At 35.4% G+C, this 14166-nt stretch overlaps 1 protein-coding gene across 1 annotated transcript in view; it reads left to right on the top strand.

The window, feature by feature from the left end:
- EML5 (EMAP like 5) overlaps positions 1-14166 on the top strand; it is a 92355-nt gene that overhangs the window by 16326 nt on the left and 61863 nt on the right. Inside the window, exons 5-9 of the mRNA XM_087725306.1 lie at positions 3138-3323; positions 6816-6951; positions 8607-8808; positions 9966-10103; positions 11092-11348. Of these exons, the coding sequence (XP_087581432.1) occupies positions 3138-3323; positions 6816-6951; positions 8607-8808; positions 9966-10103; positions 11092-11348 (919 nt within the window). The remainder of the gene's footprint in view (positions 1-3137; positions 3324-6815; positions 6952-8606; positions 8809-9965; positions 10104-11091; positions 11349-14166) is intronic.

Here is a 14166-nt window from a genome sequence, read left to right as displayed (position 1 = left end):
GATTTTATTATTTAAATATGTGGATAGTAAGTATATAATTTTGTTTAATTGTCTACAATTAGCTTAGTTGCAATTGCTCTCTCATTTATATAATATACTGCTTCTCTGTTAGAGTTCTATCAAAGCCTATTCATTTTATAAAATGTATTAATTTTAGGTAATACCTTTAGGTTTGATTTATTTTTATTTTGTAAAGAATATTCTGTAAAAAATTTCTCAAGTCTTAACTGAACATCCTTGCTTGCTTTCTTAATTCCTACTCATTCATTTGCTCTTACATATCATACCTCAATAAAATTGATCAGGTGCTGGTTAAGCTTTATTGGGAATGCATATTACTGAACCTGAAGTCAAAAATCTTCCATTGGATCTCAGGATTAACCTTTCAGCATGGCCTGCATAATTTCACAGAATTTATTTCTGAGTTAATCCTTTCTCCTCTTGTATTATTTGTCAGTTTGTTTTTGAATGCAAACCACAGGTTACAATGGAATGGAGTTATTTCTGAGTACCTAGTCTCTAGACTCCTTCCTGTTTCTTAGAATGGCTGATCTTCTGTTGCTATATATTGATGCCTGCCTTCCCCAGACACAAATAGTATCTCAAGTTATTTTTTAAAAAATGTATTTGTATATTACAGATGACAATCAACGAATCATAAAATTGAAATTGGCTGTTAAAGCCACTATCACAGTGTGACAGTTAAAACATTCCCGAGAGACATAGTTGTCTATTCTTTGCTTGTCCACATCTCTAGTTTTCTTGGCAATACAGTATTTATGTTATCAAATTGCTCTTATGCTAAGCATTGGGAAAAAGTTGTTTTCATGCAGATGACTGCTGATATGGGAAAAGTGCGGGCATATAATTCAGATGCATTGGCTGTTGAAACCTGAGTGGAAGGAGGACATCTAGAAATGCTAACAGTCAGCCACCAGCTAATGCAGATAGTCCTTGACTTACAGCCACAATTGAGCCCAAAATTTCTGTTCCTAAGTGAGATAGTTAAGTGAGTTTTTCTCCATTTTACGATCTTTCTTGCCACAGTTGTTAAGTGAATCACTACAGATGATGTGTTAATAACACAGTTATTAAGTGAATCTGGCTTACCCATTGACTTTGCTGGTCAGAAAGTCGCTAATGGTGATAACATGACGCCGGGTCACTGCAACTGTCATAAATATCAACTGGTTGCCAAGCATCCAAATTTTGATCACATGACTATGGCGATGCTGCAGTAGTCATAAGTGTGTAACTTTTATCAGTGCTGTTCAGTGATGGGTTCCTACCGGTTCGGACTGGTTCAGCCGAACCAGTAGTGGTTTGGCGGTCTGGGTCGCTGAAACCCGCAGCAACCCAGGTCTGCCACGCCCCCGAACTGGTTCTCCATCTTGTTTTTCACTTCTGTGCATGCACAGAACAATTGGAATTGCTTAACATTTCCATTGGAAACATTTTTTCAGGGGTTCCGGCCTATGTGTATCTTTTTCTGAGGCCTATTGGGATTTTTGATTGTGGTTTTTGTATATGCTTATAATTATTTCTGTTCTATCCTTTGTCTATTTTTGTCTGAATCAGATATTTTCTAGTTGGTTTTAACATATTGCATGGCAAGCTGTTGAGCAAACAAGTTGTCAATCAAATCAGCAGCATCATACAAATACTGTAAATAAATCAAAAAGTTTAAATGAAAAAGCTAGTAACTCACATTAGAATAAAACATCAAGCCAATATTCATATATTTAGTCCAAGCAGATGAGCTATCAAGCAGCTTCAGAGTTAAAAAGAGACCGAGTCAAGGACTAGGATATTAGTAAACTAGGTTAAGTCAAAAAATGTAGCCCAAGCTAATGAAATAATACTTTCTGTATGGTCCACTTAGATTTGAGGGTTTATTAATTCAGAGTGGCTTGGAGCTCACTTGTAATCTGGTTGCTAATTATTAACACTTTTGAAAAAAACCTAACATGAAGAACATCAGTCTTTTATTTGTCATAGTCTACAAAAACTACTTCAAATTCCCAAATATGAACCAAACATAGGCTTATGTTTGCCAAGCCCCCTGTTTGTTTCTGAGATGAGAAATGCCTACAGTATGTAGAATTATCCAGCCTTGCCTCTTATGGAACAAAGTAGCTCCATATTATCCAAAGTAGATAATATGTAAAAGATCTAGTAATGTTATCTATATTAATTCATTAATATATAAGGGGACACGGTGGACTAATGGTTACAACACTGGGCTTTTTAACCAGAAACTTGACAGTTTGAGACCCACGTACCTTGTGATGGGATGCGCTCCCATTCTTGCCCCAGCTCCTGCCAATCTAGCAATTTGAAAGCATGTAAATCCAAGTAGATAAATAGGTGCCACTTTGGTGGGAAGGTAACTCTGTATGCCTTGGTGTATAGTCATGCTAGCCTCATGACCACAGAAAGGTTTTCAGCTGACTCTCTCGGCTATGAAATGGAGATGGTTACCGCCTGTAGAATCAGACACCACTTTTTAATATTAATTTTGAATTGTTTGTTCTTAAAGCCTAAATATTTTGTCTGTCAATAGGATTTGTTCTGTATTCTTCACGGATATACATGATATGTTTCTTGCAAGATCACTTTAGATTTTAGTAGATTCACTGATACCAGTGGAACTTCTAATCCCATTGATTTAAGTGGCTCATCCTGCAGTATGTGTAAATATGGATTTACTATATAGACTTAAGAATAAATAATAGTGAATTCAGCAGTATTCTCTCTCAGAGAAATAGAAATAATATTAAGTTCTGCATATTCTTTTATGTGGTTTGATGAAAATGGAAAACAAAATGTGGATGCTGTTTTACTAGAAATGTGCAGTTTAATGATACAACTATGTTTCTTGATTTCATCTCTCTCCTGTAATATATGTGATTACAACAGCATACTTCCATATTTCCTGTCTCTTTATATAGAACAAAAATGACACTGAAGTGCATGGGCATCATATTATTTACTTAAATATATGACAGTGGAAGAAAAAAAATCAAAATTTGGAGCTTTGTCTTGGCAGCTATCCATCTCAAAAGTTTGTGTTTTATTTAGTGGCTTAAAATACTTCGTGAATAATGTTACTAAAGCAAATAACTTTTATGTTACAGTTCTGGAGTCTGTGTGGAAATTCATTGACACCAAAGCGTGGTGTATTTGGTAAGACTGGTGATCTCCAAACTATTTTGTGCCTCGCCTGTGCAAGAGATGAAATAACATATTCTGGTGCACTTAATGGAGATATTTATGTATGGAAAGGAGTCAACCTTATACGAACCATACAAGGAGCGCATGCCGTAAGTAGAATTTTGATATGACAATCTTTATTTTTTCTTCAGTTTAAAAAAAAAAACAGGCAGGAAAAACACTGGTTTGTAAATGGATTGCAGTAAAATATTTATTTTTAATACTTTAAAATATGTTTTATCCTGCCTTTATTATTTTCATAACTAATTCAAGGCAATGAACATACCTAATACTCCTTCATCTTCCCATGACAAAACCTTGTGTGATGGGTTCAGCTGAGAAAGATTGGCCCCAAATCTGCCAGCTGGCTTCTATACTTAAGGCAGGACTAGAACTAGAATTTCCTGACCTAGCCTGGTACCTTAACCACTAGACCAAACTGACTTTTAACTTGTTAACAACCAGAGTTGCTTGGCAATTTATTTATTAATTATATAAATATATAAACAGGCATGAAGCATTTTATAATTTTGATTTTTTAATCATTTAGAATTAAATAACAGCATTTTTGCCTCTGTTAATGCCATGTAAACTCTCTTGCACACATAATTATAATAAAGCTTGATGAATATTCACCTCCAAATTTTAGCATGCTGTGTAAAAAAACTCCCATATACAATCTATAGAAAAGAGAAATATGATTATAGACCAAATTCATTATCTGACATACAGGAGAAACAGCTGCAGGTTTCTTTCACTGGACAAGCCAAAGGATGTCTCCCTGCTAAAGAAATGGTACCTCTGCTTTGCTGCCCATGTTGTATTGATTCTTCACTGAGTCTTGCCAGAACTCCAAGCCTTCCTGGAGGAAAGAGGGGTTTGATAGCCAATCAGATGGCAGAGAAAGGAGAGCAGCAACTTGTTTTATCCCACTGGCATGTCCACAGATGCCCTCACTTTGCACAGATTCTATGCAGCAGTGCTCAAAATTCGTTGGATTATGACCTAAATTATAAACCAGACCTAATGATAATCCAGTTCTCTACTTTAGAGTGCTTTGTAACTTGAAAGATATAATCTTCCACAAACTAATTTTTAACTTCTCTGTACCCATATAATGTTCCTACTCCTTCCTTTAGATCAGGGGTGTTAAACTCAATTTTATTGAGGGCTGTATCAGGGATGTATTTTACCTCAGAGGGCTTTGGATGGTTGTGGCCAGTTGGGGGTTGTGATCATGGCCGGGTGAGCGGTCGCCGGGTAGCCATGGTGAGCATTTGACATAGGCTCAAGATTCATTTTTGCCCTTCTTTCTTTCCACAGTTCATTACTATAACCATTTTCCTCTTTTATCAGAAATTACTGAAAACATTTATTACTTATTCTTCATATTCTACTAAACTCTTAGCATACAATAGCATAATACAAGGTCTAACAACAGAGGTAAATTTCCAGGATAGTAAACAGAAATGGCTGTCAATTATAGATACAAAATGGAATATGGAATAGAATACAGAATATGGAATATAGAATAGATGGTTGATTGTAGATTAAATGCACCTACAGTATGTAAAATCTGGTACTAAATTGTAGTATTAACATAGGATGTTGCTTGTTTTCTATCCAGATCAGGCACTTACTTGAGGCCACATAATTGTAATCCAGTCCAAGCCAGGCCTGCTGTAGCACTCTGCCCACTGAAAACAGGACACACAGAAGCCCTGGGCTTCCGCACGGCCCATTTTTTGGCTCCATGCCCTCCTTCAGCACTCTCCTGGCCAAAAATGGGCTGCATAGAAGCCCTGAAGCCCCCCCACGGACGTTTTTGGCCTCCACAGCCTTATCTGCACGGGGGGGGGGGCACAGCCCATTTTGTCTGGCAGAGGCACCATGGGCCAGTCCTTTGATATTTCCAGGCTGGCCCACAGGCCAGATCTAAGCATCCTGTGGGCCGGATCTGGCCTGGGCACCTTGAGTTTGACCTCCCTGCTTTAGATTCTTGCTTTTTTATATATATGGTTAGTTTTTAATTCACATCCTTTATCTCTTATTGCTTTTCATATTTTATCTTAGATTTTTAATTTTGATTCTTGAGGTACCCTTTGTGCTTTTCTAATTACTGTACTCACCTTCCTTATGCTGGGCTATGATCATTATAAAATTTCTACTTTTATTTGATCTTATTTGACAGCTCAAAATGTAACCTTATTCACTTTTGTCAAAGAGAGAGTTGAGATTTGAAATCATTCTTATTTTCTTGTCATTATGTTGCAGTTGTATTATCTGCAGTTTGTTTTCCCCTCAGCATTGCTGTTTCTGATCTGTCATGCAATTTTATATGTTTTTGCATGGGATAGAACATTTTGGGACAGTTCTTTAATTATCAAATTAGCCTGATATGCTATTCTCAATAAAGACATTTTGGTTGCTTCTAAATGATTTTAGAAATTGACCCAGAGGAACAGCTCTTCTCAAGAAGTGCACTGTTGAACTTGTAGTACAGAAAAGGACTGTCTTCTATCAATAGTTCTACATGCTACTGTGTTTCCCTGAAAATAAGACAGGGTTTTATTTTCTTTTGATCCCCAAAATAAGCACAGCCTTATTTTTGGGGAGGTCTTATTATTTTTGAGGTGCAGGAAGCGGCAAGAATGGTCACCTCATGGCTGCTGCTGTGTGGCAATATTTTCAGGGTGGGTTTATTTTCGGGGAAACAGGGTGTGTGAAAGATAATTTGATTATAATAGTTTTCACTTAGAAATACCTGCGTTGCTAGTACATAAAATCTGTTATCTACATATAAAAAGCTCATGCAAGTTGTAATTAGTTCAGTGGTAGGATACGACCGATATGCCCCAGTACGAGCGTGCTGGTGCCTGTTGGGAGCACCAAGTACTGGTACGGTACGGTGCTCTGGAGGGCCTGTCCACTCACTCGTGCTCCTTATCTGTATTTGAGCTGTTTGGGGCTTCTGTGCATGTGCATGGAGCATACAGTGCCTGCGCGACATTCTGCTGAGCAGCTGGAGCATCACGGGCTGTAAGTAAGCATACATGTGCTGCGCGCATTCATGTGGTGGACGCCCGGCCCCCTTGCACCGTATAGATTGCACCGGGATCCGGAACCCACCAATGAATTAATTGATCTGTGACTAATTTCTCTAGTTATTGTAACTAGAAAAATTAAAAAAATATTTGAGCTACTGTATATGACACTAAAATAATTGGTTTAATATTAACTTAAATAAAACAGATATGATAATAGAAAATACTACTGGAAAGACATTTTGCATATTTTTATTTCGGTTAGCAAATTATTGAAGAATTATAAAAAGCTGTCAATGGTTTTTGTAATTATGTAATGCATAATTTGAATGTATAAATTGCATTCAAGGAAGGATTTTCCAGAAATACCAACATGCATATAATTGTTATTTTCTATTTTAAGATACAATATCTCTTATTAGTTTAGTTATTCTGAGACATTATAAATAAAAAAAAACCATTTATCTTATTTGAATAATCATGTTCCTTGATATGAAAGTGACTTTACTTTTTAGAACAATCTCTAATTAAATATGTGGTGTTTTTTTTCTCTGCTAGGCAGGAATTTTCAGCATGAATGCATGTGAAGAAGGTTTTGCCACTGGTGGCAGGGATGGCTGCATTCGTCTTTGGGATTTAAATTTTAAACCCATTACTGCAATTGATCTCAGGGAAACCGACCAGGGGTATAAAGGTAAAAAAAAAAGGATTATTTTAATCAGTTTATTTAAGAGATAATTTTTCATAAGTGTGAAGTAGGAAAAAAAAACATGTTCCTACCTAGTAAATCAGTTTGTGTTCCAAATGAATAACTTTCAGAGCTGGAGTTGGACAGCGGAGAAGTGGCCCTTTTTCATCAATAGGTAGTTCTACTGGTTGTTATTTCCACTCTGTTGGTGATAAAATAACCCTGATTATAATCAGCACCAAATGTGAGCATGTAATAATGAAAATCTGTATATAATTTAGATTTAAGCTTTGCTTTGCCAAGCTAGGAATGCATCTGGAGTAATAATAAGACTGTGATAAATTTCATGCATGAAATGGTTCTGCCACTTGAGTTTAAATCAATGTAGTTATCGTTCTGCTCATATATTCAGTCTCCCTCCTCTTATCCTCCCCCTCTGATGTTCTTTAAAATTATTATACCGCAATACTGCTGTTACTGAGTCATAACAAAACATGCTTACTAATGCTTTTAATCACTGAGAAACTGGAGGTATGATAATTGGAATATGAAGAAAATCATGAAGGGAACATTATATTTGATGGATTATGACTTTGGTACAATTAAGCTAATTACATAAGGTAAATCCTCAATAGGATTCTCATTAGAAATCTGCCAAAATATTTCTACTTGGTTTAGCCTTTTGACAGAAGGCTGTGATAATGTACACAATTGTAATGGCATTTGGGTTTAAACAGATATCAAATATGCTTTGATATCTTTTTATCATTTAACAAGCTATTGGGGTAAAAATAAATTAATGTAAGTTTGCTCAATCATTTTGAGCATATCTCACAAGGTTTTTTTAAAAAAAATTCTCCTGTAGGACAAACCATTTAGTAATCCAAGCTGACTAGCAGTCTACATTCTTTAGCTCAACTTAGACTTCCTGCTTCATATCTATTGATTCTCTATTTTGTTGTATCTTTAATTTCCTCTCTCAGTTTTCTTCTGTTGACTATTGGAACATTTTGCAGACAGATTTTAGAGTCTAAATTAGAGCCTTGAAATGGGAATATCTGGATCAATCACTTTGGACATATTGTTAAATGAGCAAATTTATTCTCCAAACATGTAGGAGTTTAGCTAAAATAGGGCTTCTTAGGTTGCACACATACAGTATGTATTATTCTTAGGAATTATTTCTGTTGAACTTTGTAGGGGTTGAGTGACCTCTAACTTGTTCATACAATATATACATAACATCTTACAGAGAAAGGTAGATATTGGTGTTAAAAAATTGGTGTTTAAAGAAAATTATTTAAAAAATAATTTGGAAGAAGTGGTAGGACCCTGCACAAGCACAAGAATTTGGGGAGAGGGGGGAAATCCCATTAACTTTACTGAGCACAGTCTTTAAAGTAGCAACATCTTTTCTTCAGGTGTATTGCAAAATGATCAAAGGCAAACTGCTTGGATGAAAAGCAAGTTTTGAGACACATGCACAGCTGTAATATATTTGTGCATGCAATATTTACTATAGATAAAACCTCTCTTTGGGGTTAATCATTATGTGTAATTTAATTAGTTTTCTGCTATCTTGAATAGCAATTTTGCAGATCTACTAGCAATTACATTGAGTATGAAATCTATGCTTGAACAATTGTTTTACTTTTTCCTAGGTCTGTCAGTGAGGAGTGTTTGTTGGCGAGGAGATCACATCCTAGTTGGAACACAAGACAGTGAAATTTTTGAAATTGTGGTGCATGAACGCAATAAGCCTTTTCTTATTATGCAAGGACACTGTGAAGGAGAGCTTTGGGCCCTGGCAGTTCATCCTACAAAACCATTAGCCGTAACTGGGAGTGATGATCGATCAGTTAGGTTAGCTCCATGCATTTCTAAAAAGATACAAGATTCTATAAAGTGTCATTTGAATTCTAAAGTACAAACTAATTATATAAATCATTATACATTATACAAATTTATTATACAAATTACTACCCAGTAAAATTATTCCTTTATTGTAAAATCAGCTTTTGATGCCATAATGTGACTATCATGATTAAATCTTTTGGAACTTAATGCTCATAAAATTAGATGAAATTTATGTAAATGTTCCTATATTGTACATGTTCAACAGTCTGAATCAGATAAAGACGTGTGACATATTTCTTCCTTTTCTTTTCAATGGCTCATGCAGATTCATTCCTTATCAGGTTAATTCTTTGCATGAATTGTACCTAGTTGTGCATTACTTGTAAATGTATTATGCATCTGGTTGACTAGTAAGTGGAATAATTAGATAATTGGTACCCGACATGGCAGATAGATTTTCAATATGTGGTAATAATAGCATACCTTTTAATATAATTTTATTGCTTTTAAATAATAACAGAAAAGGAAAAAAAGGGGAAAAAACAAAAGAAACAAGATATAGACACATATACGATCAAAAAAATATATATAACACGTGCTTTAAAATTAGCAAAAAAAAAAACCAAACAAACTCACCGCAACGGAAAATAATAGCATGACAACAAAGAGTTGCAAGGACTAATGTTTTTAGAGTGGTAATAATAGTATACCTAATTTGAACTAAGTAGAAATTGACCTGCAGTCAGACAAAGCAATTAGATAATAACCATAAAGCCAGAGAAATATGCACTAGAGCAGGGTTCCCCAAACCCGAGGTCTGGGCTGCAGCCCATTCAGAACCAGGCTGCAAAAGTGGGCAAGTCACTCGTACACATGCGCAAAGCTACATTTGTTAAAGCAACACACTTGTGAAACCATCCCCTCTCCCACCCCCCTCACTGCCATCACCACCACTACCTAAGCTGGTCTCCCAAGCCGGAAAGGTTAGACATCACTGCACTTCAGTACTCAAATATATTTTGACATGATGAAAATAAACTCTCAATATCAGTCTGATTTAGAAGACCAAGAAGAAAAATTATCTGCTTGTAAAGGGAAAATCAGTTCTGTTTTCTGCTGCAAAGGCAATAATATATTGTTTGCATGAAATACATTTCTTATAGAATATGGAGCCTTATAGATCATGCACTAATTGCACGGTGCAACATGGAAGAACCCATTCGTTGTGCAGCTGTTAGCACTGATGGAATTCATCTTGCTCTTGGAATGAAAGATGGTTCTTTTACAGTACTTCGTGTTAGGTAAGTAATACCTTTGGAGCTTTTAACATAAAATGAACTTTGCTTTCCCCAATGAATAGTAATTTTCTTAACCCCTACTGGCTAGTTGCATGACATAAGTAGTACATCCATTTTTTTTTTTCATTTGTACTCATTTTTAATGCAATTGCTTAAAATCCCTATACTGTATGTGCCACTGTGGAATGTAGAATGTATATTTTTTTTGCAGAAAGTTGGTTTCTGTAGCCTTGATAGTAAGCATTTTATTTTAGTTTTTCTGCAAGATCATCACTTTTATGCTTTAATCTGATAGTTTCATTTACTTTATTTTTAAGCTATTCAGTAGTCAAAGATTTTAGGTTTATAGTAAGCATGTGTGCATACTGTACATGTGCACACACGTGAAGAAATAATCCAGTTCAACAAAAGATATACAACAAAATCAAATAAAATGCAAGATGAAAACATTATACAAACTAGGCAGCAGCAAGATAAATAATTACTATCTTAGAACAATATAAATTAATATACCATTCACATATATATAATGACTAAAATACTATTAAATACCAGTCAAACTTTTGTGGAGATGGCATTTCAAAAATACTCAGATCAGTAAGTAAAGTTGTTTAGAATTCATGGCAAGCTTTTCTATTTTTCTACTTGGGTGAAAGACTGCTGTACTGGATCATGCACAACCTTTTAATCCAACTTTCTTTGTTATACAAAAGCCAACTAGAAGTGCAAGGAAGCTCACAAAAGTAGATTGAAAGGTGATATAACATTATGAACATTATTCATTGTCACTTCATGAAAGCTAATAATTAAGGCATCTTGCCTATGATTTAGGAAATAACAAAAAAATATTAAAAATATCCCAGAAGTCAATTGCAAGCTATTTCCATATTATTTCAGTATGTAGATATATTCATGAGGTGACAGAGATTCAACAGAGATTAATCATTTTAAATGTAGCTTTAATCAATATAATCTATTTTCTGTGTTACAGAGATATGACAGAAGTTGTTCACATTAAGGATAGGAAGGAAGCTATTCATGAATTAAAATATTCACCAGATGGAAATTTCCTTGCAGTTGGCTCCAATGACAGCTCTGTTGACATTTATGGTGTTATTCAACGATATAAAAAGGTTGGAGAATGTGTTGGATCCTCAAGTTTTATAACCCATATGGACTGGTCTTTAGACAGTAAATATTTGCAAACCAATGATGGTAGTGGAAAACGTCTTTTTTATAGGATGCCTGGTGAGATATTTTACTACTGTTATATAATCCAAGAGAAAAATAAGTAAATTGTGTGTTTGGCTGCCTAATATGCCATATTCCTAGTGGAATATTCATAGGGACTGTAATGACTATTCCTCTAATAACTCTCATCAAGCTTAACCCTATTTGAGAATAACAAGTATAAAAGCATAAATCACTCCGTTTGTTGGCTAATTATGATTCGTAACAGAATAGCTGTGTTCAAAAAACATGCTAAACTCAAATAGGCTGGAGATAGTATACATTTTGGAATACCTTAGGCTACAATATTGTATAAATATTTCTTGGGAGTAAGCTATAGTGACACATACTTCCAATTCAATTAATATTAAGCCTACAGAGTGTTAGTTGTTCTTTCTTCCTGTTTAAACAATGTTTTTAATATTCCCACAATCTTTAACAAATGTGCTATTTACTATTGTTTCTTTCAGTACACTCTTATAAAGAAAAAGACTGTTAGGAATATAATCTAACGGTTGAGTTGGCAATATATAAACATGTAACAATGTTGTACCTGTTTCTTTAAATCATACTGTAAAATGTGATTGATTGCTGTTTTCTTCAATTGGCCATAAGAGGGAGCCAGAATGACTGTTAGCTCTCTGTTCGTTATATGCTGGGCTGATCTGATCTGAATGTTTTGGAAGCTGGCTGTTAGAAAGTGCCGTGTGCTATTGTAAGTTTTGCAACTGCTAGCAAACTTTGAGTACTGAACTGATTATATGTTACTGGACTATGTTATTTGGATTATCCCTTAACTGAAAGACATTGATGACTGACTGTCTTATCTGTGTATGACTTGGACTCTTTGATGGATTCTGATACCTCTATTTTCCACGAAAGTAAAAGCCTATTTAAACTGCAGTGTCTCTGTATGCAGGTTTGTGTGTTCTCCAACACAACTCTCACAACACTTCTCTGAAGGTACTCACTCTCACAACGGGGAGCTTACCTAAAACTGGTTATGGGCCCAGAGTGTACCAGACATAGCTAAAGGAGAGTTGGTGTTGATACGCAATACCGCATACAGACAGCTGTTTATTTAGTGATTGTACTATCTTGGAGAAGATGCCAAGTGACCCATCAACAAGCCTATCGATAATAACCCAGTTGGATGGAACAAACTATATTTCCTGGTCTATGAAATGCAGTCTACTCCTGCATAGGGAAGGTTCATAGGATGCTGTACAGAATCCACCGAACATAACTGCTTGGAATCCAAATAACGATGATGATGCCAAGAAGATAGCAGATTTTCAGCAATGCAACAAACGGTCATTGTGTATTATTGGTCTAACACTGAATGACCAATAATTAGTTCATATTCGTAGAAAAAATTCTGCTGCAAGATGTTGGGAGAATTTGAAGAGGATTTATGTACGTGATACTGTAGGTGCACATATACATCTTACACGTAAACTGTTTAGGGCACGTCTTCTGAAAGGTGGAGATATGTTAGCTCATTTAACCTTTATGAAAGGGGTTTTTCAGAAGCTACATAAAAAAAGAACTATTTTTTTCTGAGCTACATCAAGTTTATATCATAGTCTCCTCACTGGATGAGAGTTGTGATGTTTTTGTATCTTCTCTTGAAGTCCTAACCCGAAATGAACTAACATTGACTGACATTACTGCACGACTGTTGGAAGAGTCAAGAAGAAGGATGGAGAGGAAACAACTGAGAGAGAAACCACCACAACATGAGGAATCACCTTCTACTGCCTATACTGTTAGAAAATGTTTTTCTTGTGGGGCTAAGGGACATATAGCTAGTAAAAAGGCAAAACAACAGAATGCCGGAAGAGCTAAGAAAAATGCTAATGTCAACTTAGCTATGTCTACTTTGTCTATGTCTAGCAAAGCACCAGTAAACCATGATTTGTGGGTTGTTGATAGTGGCAGAAGGAGTAAAACTAAAACCATGTGGAAAATATTTAAACTGCAATGTTTGCAATCAGGAGAAAAACAAAGTTAATCCAGCAAACAGACTGAATGGTTTTAAAACAAAGGAACCTCTGGAGGTTGTTTTTGCTGATATAAAAGGACCTAAGAAACCCAGTTTGGGAGGTGCCTGTTATGTTTTGAGTATCATGGAGCATTATTCCCGATACGGTTTCTGTTACTTAATGAAAAACAAAACAGAAACGTTTCAGAATTTCTTTAATTGGCTGAGGTTAATAATATAATATAAAGCATAAACGTTGTTGCGAGGAATATGATTAAGATTGTAAGATTTATATATTGTATATGTTAGGAATATAATCTAACCGTTGGGTTGGCAATATATAAATCATGTAACAATGTTGTACCTGTTTCTTTAAATCATACTGTAAAATGTGATTGGTTGCTGTTTTCCTCAATCGGCCATAAGAGGGAGCCAGAATGACTGTTATCTCTCTGTTCGTTATATGCTGGGCTGATTTGATCTGAGTGTTTTGGAAGGTGGCTGTTAGAAAGTGCCTTGTGCTATTGTAAGTTTTGCAGATGCTAGCAAACTTTGAGTACTGAATTGATTATATGTTACTGGACTATGTTATTTGGATTATCCCTTAACTGAAAGACATATTGACAACTGACTGTCTTATCCGTGTATGACTTGGACTCTTTGATGGATTCTGATACCTCTATTTTCCACGAAAGTAAAAGCCTATTTAAACTGCAGTGTCTCTATATGCTGGTTTGTGTGTTCTCCAACACAACTCTCACAATGCTTCTCTGAATGTACTCGCTCTCTCAACGGGGAGCTTACCTAAAACTTCATTAAGATTCTTCATGGGAAATACAACAATTCTAAAAT

The sequence above is a fragment of the Thamnophis sirtalis genome, unplaced genomic scaffold, assembly GCF_051295495.1.
Source record: "Thamnophis sirtalis isolate CommonGarterSnake01/CBP01778 unplaced genomic scaffold, rThaSir2_p1.2 scaffold_1, whole genome shotgun sequence".
Taxonomy (NCBI): Eukaryota; Metazoa; Chordata; class Lepidosauria; order Squamata; family Natricidae; genus Thamnophis; species Thamnophis sirtalis.
This window is presented reverse-complemented; position numbering and strand designations above follow the sequence as displayed.